Source organism: Oncorhynchus keta, chromosome 36, assembly GCF_023373465.1.
Source record: "Oncorhynchus keta strain PuntledgeMale-10-30-2019 chromosome 36, Oket_V2, whole genome shotgun sequence".
Lineage (NCBI taxonomy): Eukaryota > Metazoa > Chordata > Actinopteri > Salmoniformes > Salmonidae > Oncorhynchus > Oncorhynchus keta.
The window spans coordinates 13,121,232-13,129,497 of record NC_068456.1 but is presented as its reverse complement, the minus strand read 5'-3'; the positions used below and the strand labels follow the sequence as shown (position 1 = coordinate 13,129,497).

Genomic DNA, 8,266 nt, shown 5'->3' with positions numbered 1-8,266 from the left:
TGAGATGGGGGTTGTGTGTGTGTATGTGAGATGGGGGTTGTGTGTGTGTATGTGAGATGGGGGTTGTGTGTGTGTATGTGAGATGGGGTTGTGTGTGTGTATGTGAGATGGGGGTTGTGTGTGTGTATGTGAGATGGGGGTTGTGTGTGTGTATGTGAGATGGGGGTTGTGTGTGTGTATGTGAGATGGGGGTTGTGTGTGTGTATGTGAGATGGGGGTGTGTGTGTGTGTATGTGAGATGGGGGGTGTGTGTGTGTGTGAGATGGGGTTGTGTGTGTATGTGAGATGGGGGTTGTGTGTGTATGTGAGATGGGGTTGTGTGTGTATGTGAGATGGGGGTTGTGTGTGTATGTGAGATGGGGGTTGTGTGTGTATGTGAGATGGGGGTTGTGTGTGTATGTGAGGTGGGGGTTGTGTGTGTATGTGAGATGGGGGTGTGTGTGTATGTGAGATGGGGTTGTGTGTGTATGTGAGATGGGGGTTGTGTGTGTATGTGAGATGGGGTTGTGTGTGTATGTGAGATGGGGGTGTGTGTGTATGTGAGATGGGGGGTTGTGTGTATGTGAGATGGGGGTTGTGTGTATGTGAGATGGGGGTTGTGTGTATGTGAGATGGGGGTTGTGTGTATGTGAGATGGGGGTTGTGTGTATGTGAGTTGTGGGGTTGTGTGTGTGTATGTGAGTTGGGGGTTGTGTGTATGTGAGATGGGGGTTGTGTGTATGTGAGATGGGGGTTGTGTGTGTATGTGAGATGGGGGTTGTGTGTGTATGTGAGATGGGGGTTGTGTGTGTATGTGAGATGGGGGTTGTGTGTGTATGTGAGATGGGGGTTGTGTGTATGTGAGATGGGGGTTGTGTGTATGTGAGTTGGGGGTTGTGTGTATGTGAGTTGGGGGTTGTGTGTATGTGAGTTGGGGGTTGTGTGTATGTGAGATGGGGGTTGTGTGTATGTGAGATGGGGGTTGTGTGTGTGTGTATGTGAGATGGGGTTGTGTGTGTGTGTGTGTGTATGTGAGATGGGGGTGTGTGTGTGTGTGTGTGTGTGTATGTGAGATGGGGGTTGTGTGTGTATGTGAGATGGGGGTTGTGTGTGTATGTGAGATGGGGGTTGTGTGTGTATGTGAGATGGGGTTGTGTGTGTATGTGAGATGGGGGTTGTGTGTGTATGTGAGATGGGGTTGTGTGTATGTGAGATGGGGGTTGTGTGTATGTGAGATGGGGGTTGTGTGTATGTGAGTTGGGGGTTGTGTGTATGTGAGTTGGGGGTTGTGTGTATGTGAGATGGGGGTTGTGTGTATGTGAGTTGGGGGTTGTGTGTATGTGAGTTGGGGGTTGTGTGTATGTGAGATGGGGGTTGTGTGTATGTGAGATGGGGGTTGTGTGTATGTGAGATGGGGTTGTGTGTGTATGTGAGATGGGGGTTGTGTGTGTATGTGAGATGGGGGTGTGTGTGTATGTGAGATGGGGGTTGTGTGTATGTGAGATGGGGGTTGTGTGTATGTGAGATGGGGGTTGTGTGTATGTGAGTTGGGGGTTGTGTGTGTGTGTATGTGAGATGGGGGTTGTGTGTGTGTGTATGTGAGATGGGGGTTGTGTGTGTGTGTATGTGAGATGGGGGTTGTGTGTGTGTGTATGTGAGATGGGGGTTGTGTGTATGTGAGTTGGGGGTTGTGTGTATGTGAGATGGGGGTTGTGTGTATGTGAGATGGGGGTTGTGTGTATGTGAGTTGGGGGTTGTGTGTATGTGAGATGGGGGTTGTGTGTATGTGAGATGGGGGTTGTGTGTATGTGAGATGGGGGTTGTGTGTGTATGTGAGATGGGGGTTGTGTGTGTATGTGAGATGGGGTTGTGTGTGTATGTGAGATGGGGGTTGTGTGTATGTGAGATGGGGGTTGTGTGTATGTGAGTTGGGGGTTGTGTGTATGTGAGTTGGGGGTTGTGTGTATGTGAGTTGGGGGTTGTGTGTATGTGAGATGGGGGTTGTGTGTGTGTGTATGTGAGATGGGGGTTGTGTGTATGTGAGTTGGGGGTTGTGTGTATGTGAGTTGGGGGTTGTGTGTATGTGAGATGGGGGTTGTGTGTATGTGAGTTGGGGGTTGTGTGTATGTGAGTTGGGGGTTGTGTGTATGTGAGATGGGGGTTGTGTGTATGTGAGATGGGGGTTGTGTGTGTATGTGAGATGGGGGTTGTGTGTGTATGTGAGATGGGGGTGTGTGTGTATGTGAGATGGGGGTTGTGTGTGTATGTGAGATGGGGGTTGTGTGTATGTGAGTTGGGGGTTGTGTGTATGTGAGTTGGGGGTTGTGTGTGTATGTGAGATGGGGGTTGTGTGTATGTGAGATGGGGGTTGTGTGTGTGTGTATGTGAGATGGGGGTTGTGTGTGTGTGTATGTGAGATGGGGGTTGTGTGTATGTGAGATGGGGTTGTGTGTATGTGAGATGGGGTTGTGTGTATGTGAGATGGGGGTGTGTGTATGTGAGATGGGGTTGTGTGTATGTGAGTTGGGGGTTGTGTGTATGTGAGATGGGGGTTGTGTGTGTATGTGAGATGGGGTTGTGTGTGTATGTGAGATGGGGGTTGTGTGTGTATGTGAGATGGGGGTTGTGTGTGTATGTGAGATGGGGTTGTGTGTGTATGTGAGATGGGGGTTGTGTGTGTATGTGAGATGGGGGTTGTGTGTGTATGTGAGATGGGGGTTGTGTGTGTATGTGAGATGGGGGTTGTGTGTGTATGTGAGATGGGGTTGTGTGTATGTGAGATGGGGGTTGTGTGTGTATGTGAGATGGGGTTGTGTGTGTATGTGAGATGGGGGTTGTGTGTGTATGTGAGATGGGGGTTGTGTGTGTATGTGAGATGGGGGTTGTGTGTGTATGTGAGATGGGGGTTGTGTGTGTATGTGAGATGGGGGTTGTGTGTGTATGTGAGATGGGGGTTGTGTGTGTATGTGAGATGGGGGTTGTGTGTGTATGTGAGATGGGGGTTGTGTGTATGTGAGATGGGGTTGTGTGTGTATGTGAGATGGGGGTTGTGTGTGTATGTGAGATGGGGGTTGTGTGTGTATGTGAGATGGGGTTGTGTGTGTATGTGAGATGGGGGTTGTGTGTGTATGTGAGATGGGGGTTGTGTGTGTATGTGAGATGGGGGTTGTGTGTGTATGTGAGATGGGGTTGTGTGTGTATGTGAGATGGGGGTTGTGTGTGTATGTGAGATGGGGGTTGTGTGTGTATGTGAGATGGGGGTTGTGTGTATGTGAGATGGGGTTGTGTGTATGTGAAATGGGGGTTGTGTGTATGTGAAATGGGGTTGTGTGTATGTGAGATGGGGGTTGTGTGTATGTGAAATGGGGGTTGTGTGTATGTGAAATGGGGGTGTGTGTATGTGAGATGGGGGTTGTGTGTATGTGAGATGGGGGTTGTGTGTATGTGAGATGGGGGTTGTGTGTATGTGAGATGGGGGTTGTGTGTATGTGAGATGGGGGTTGTGTGTATGTGAGATGGGGGTTGTGTGTATGTGAGATGGGGGTTGTGTGTATGTGAGATGGGGGTTGTGTGTATGTGAGATGGGGTTGTGTGTATGTGAGATGGGGGTTGTGTGTATGTGAGATGGGGGTTGTGTGTATGTGAGTTGTGTGTATGTGAGATGGGGTTGTGTGTATGTGAGATGGGGGTTGTGTGTATGTGAGATGGGGGTTGTGTGTATGTGAGATGGGGGTTGTGTGTATGTGAGATGGGGGTTGTGTGTATGTGAGATGGGGTTGTGTGTATGTGAAATGGGGGTTGTGTGTATGTGAGATGGGGTTGTGTGTATGTGAGATGGGGGTTGTGTGTATGTGAGATGGGGGTTGTGTGTATGTGAGATGGGGGTTGTGTGTATGTGAGATGGGGTTGTGTGTATGTGAGATGGGGTTGTGTGTATGTGAAATGGGGGTTGTGTGTATGTGAAATGGGGGTTGTGTGTATGTGAGATGGGGGTTGTGTGTATGTGAAATGGGGGTTGTGTGTATGTGAGATGGGGGTTGTGTGTATGTGAGATGGGGGTTGTGTGTATGTGAGATGGGGGTTGTGTGTATGTGAGATGGGGGTTGTGTGTATGTGAGATGGGGGTTGTGTGTATGTGAGATGGGGGTTGTGTGTATGTGAGATGGGGTTGTGTGTATGTGAGATGGGGTTGTGTGTATGTGAGATGGGGGTTGTGTGTATGTGAGATGGGGGTTGTGTGTATGTGAGATGGGGGTTGTGTGTATGTGAAATGGGGGTTGTGTGTATGTGAGATGGGGGTTGTGTGTATGTGAGATGGGGGTTGTGTGGGTAATAGCAGAGGCCCTCTGCCTACTGGCTCTGAGAAGGGGATGGTCCGACCTATCAGTTATCTGTTCTACTGGTACAGTAGCTGGAGGAAGTCTGTGGGAAATCAGGGGAGGGGAGGTTCTGGGTAAATGACTGTTAATGTTGATTGATAGCACTCTTCTGCCACTGGGGCACCTCAGCGTCTGAAGGTAATTTCAGCCTCGAAGGTCTCAGACAAGATTCATCAGATCGGACTGTCGACGATGAAAATGTATCAAATTAAATCCCTAAATGGGACTTTTTGATTCAAGTTAAAGGGGAAATTGAACAGATCACTCTCCCAGATTCCTGCTGTATCCGGTTATAGTGTGAAATGAAGAGGAAAAGTAATATCCTCCCACGGAGAGAGAGCAGGATGGAAAACGGAGTAAAGGTTTGATGTAAGCCGAGTAACGAGAGATTTGATCCATTTTCTTCTCTTCTTTTTACGGGGGAAATAATTATTTTCTGTCTCAAAGGAATGTGTGAGTGTGTGTGTGCCCATCATAACCCACAATTCATCACTAGGATCCACTGAATACGGAGAATATGGAGGGGCATGTGACAGAGGTCCTCATAAGTCACTAATTCCACTCTAGTTGCTTCTCAACATTCCATAGAAGAGGAATGCATCCTGGCCCATAAGGAGTACAGTTGTAAAGTACTCTCCCCTCAGCCATGCAGTACTGTATAAACTAAAAACAGTCTCAGAAAACAAACAATATGGAATTAAAGAGAGGGAGAGGAAAGGAAGGTAAGTTGATGACAAAACAAGCACTTACAGGAATAGATTTGATGAAGTAAGTATGATGTCAACTGTCGCCTTGTCACACAATTCAAAATACAATTCAAAGACGCGAGTCAGGCATGCCAAATAATTGCAAATACTCTCTTCAACTACAAGCGCTTTTAAGTGAAACAGTGCTACATCAAGGATACATTTGGTGGAGGAGGGATGGGGAGGGGGCAGGTAGAAGAAACGGATGGGGACTTCAATGTCAGCAACTAAAATAGTGCCACCAAACTACGCACATTGTGTGAGTGGGGACAGGCTGTTATATCGGACGACCACATTAAGGACTCAGAAACCCAATCTTTTAATTTGATGCTCAAAGGCCAAATAAGATGGAGCCTGAGGAACTGACCAATCCTTCCCACACAACACAGAGTAAAGTACAGAAGGAGAAAGAGACAGAAGACTGTTGGGGAACAGAGTTAAAGAATGTGAATCCACATCCCAATTACAGGGACATATATTTTACAGCAGCGGGTGGCTGGTTGCGACCTTTTCAACTTGTGCGTTTACATCTCCAATCCTAATTGATGAGGCGCTAGCATCTTGCCAAGCTAAAAATGAATCCATTGAGAGAGAGAGAAGAGCAAAAAAGACAGGGAGGGAAGGAAAGGAAAACACATTTTGATCAAACCCCCACGGACTTTTCCAAGCTAATTAGAAAAAGGCAATGAAACATATCCAACCAGGGCTGTGCATGTTAAGTGGTGCCACAGTGGTGGCGCGGGACGAGGCGAGGGCTGGGGATTATGACCGGACCCCCAGGAGCACCCAACCTCCAGACACCTAAAGCTCTGTTATTTAGAGCTTTTACACCCGTGCTGGAACATCTTCTTTAAAGTTAATTGCTCTGTATGTATTCCGGGGCTCAGGACTTACACAGTATATTGCCGTTTTGCTCAGTAGCTATGTTTGGACTCGTTTATTCAAAGTCGACAGTTAATTTTCTATTTAGTAAGCGTTGGTGGGTTTCCAATTAGCCAGCGATGATTCACAGATTTTTCATGTAGATTTTTTCTAATGAAACCAAATGAAAGTGCTTGATAAGCCTAGCAGGCAGTGTATAACTATTGCCGTGGATATATTGCAGGGACATCTTCAGAGAATGTCAGTAGGGTCCTCAAAGGTCTGTGGATCCCACTGCAATAGACACCTGACATTCCATTAGAAATCGTGATAAGAGCCGCAGCAAAATGATAGACTGGTGGTCAAGTGGTGTGTTGTCATAGAAGCCCAGAATGTTCAGGTCTCCTTTAGGCGAGCTCTCTGACCCAAGTGGTTTCAGTATTAAAGAGGTGGTAGCAGGTGGCGGTGGCAGAGGGCTCTGCTCAAACAGACTGCAACCTCTTGTATATATTCTGCCAACACACTGCTGCCAACACACTGTCATTGACACTGACTCAACTCCAGTCACTTTAATAATGGGAATTGATGGGAAATGATGTAAATATATCACTAGCCACTTTAAACAATGCTACCTTATATAATGTTACTTACCCTACATTATTCATCTCATATGCATACATACGTATATACTGTACTCTATATCATCGACTGCATCCTTATGTAATACATGTATCACTAGCCACTTTAACTATGCCACTTTGTTTACTTTGTCTACATACTCATCTCATATGTATATACTGTACTCGATACCATCTACTGTATGCTGCCCTGTACCATCACTCATTCATATATCCTTATGTACATATTCTTTATCCCCTTACACTGTGTATAAGACAGTAGTTTTGGAATTGTTAGTTAGATTACTTGTTGGTTATCACTGCATTGTCGGAACTAGAAGCACAAGCATTTCGCTACACTCGCATTAACATCTGCTAACCATGTGTATGTGACAAATCAAATTTGATTTGATTTGATTTCCCAAGGGGGTCACCCTCTGGAAGGCCCTGGATTCTGTGATGGAGCTAAGAGAGGGCGAGTGTGGAGTGGACCCTTCTGTGCCCTGGAAGATGTGGAGCCTGAATCTCACACGGCTGAGAAAGCCTACCCAGGCTCCTCTCCTTACGGGAGACGTGGGTGCTGTTAACGACTGGTTGTTAGTGGGGCAGCGCCGTGGAACGAGCAGATGAGAGGCGTATGGTGCCATTAAAGGCACGCTCCTGGTGGCATATGGAGCCGGGTGTATTCAAATCCTTGGGTGCTTTACACGTACTGCTCCTAGATGTGAACAAGCTATGACATGGGACTTATCTGTGACAGGAACCAGTGTGGGTGGAAAGGTAGCTGGGTTACTGTAGCACAGCATGTTTCCATTTTAGAAATAACCCTGTAAACAAGGGAAAAGCTGTTCTTTTCTAAACCAAGTAGGATGAAGTGTCCCCTTGACACTAACCTAAGGTCAGTTTAGCATTTTCCCCTAAATGGCAACGGTTCTGATTTTAGGATATGGTAAATTGATCCTAGATCAGTGCCTATGGGCACTATCTTTACCTGCACATCCTTGAATTTGTCCCTCAGGTCCATAAGGCGATGGTAGGCCTTGATGGCCTCTGCGAACTCTCCCACATCGGTGCAAACGGCAATGAAGTTCTCCCAGATCTGCCAGTGTTCGTAGTTACACTTCAGAGCCTCCTGCAGGGTGCGGAAAGCCTTTGTCCTGACAGACAGTGGGACAGAGAGTCGCTGGAATTAGTGGTGCCATGGAAAGTACTTTTACATGGCTGGTGCTCACCATTTCCTCAGGGGCAGCTTACAAAGTCTTACGGGATGAGAACTAAATTGAGATGCACACAAACATGCATGACCGTCAATGTGCAAATTTGAGTTACATAAGTCAGGATTTGGTCCTGCCAGTCATTTCTACAGTTCAGTAATGAGTCACTATTTCAGGTGAGGTGCCTGTATCTCTGTAACTCAGCAGCTGTCCAGAGGTGGACCATAGCCAAGCCTGACTGACATGGCTGCCTGCCTGCCCCCTGTGTCTGACATCTCAGTGAGACGCAGGCTACATAAGTTAGCAGTTCACCGTGACAACCGCCCTGATACTCTCTCTCTGATCCACCGGCACTCACACACCACAGGCTACAGGCTCTTTAACAGAGCCACTTCAGCTGATTTAGCAGCGGCGCTAACCAGGTAGAAGTCTCCCCGCTTTTTAATTTCAGGCCTGAAAGCACAGGGCTG

The 8,266-nt window shown here is 47.4% G+C and overlaps 1 protein-coding gene across 1 annotated transcript in view; it reads right to left on the bottom strand.

The window, feature by feature from the left end:
* Nucleotides 1-8,266, bottom strand: part of ttc27 (tetratricopeptide repeat domain 27) — a 143,344-nt gene that overhangs the window by 11,525 nt on the left and 123,553 nt on the right. The window contains exon 16 of the mRNA XM_035754246.2: nt 7,574-7,739. Within this exon, the coding sequence (XP_035610139.1) occupies nt 7,574-7,739 (166 nt within the window). The remainder of the gene's footprint in view (nt 1-7,573; nt 7,740-8,266) is intronic.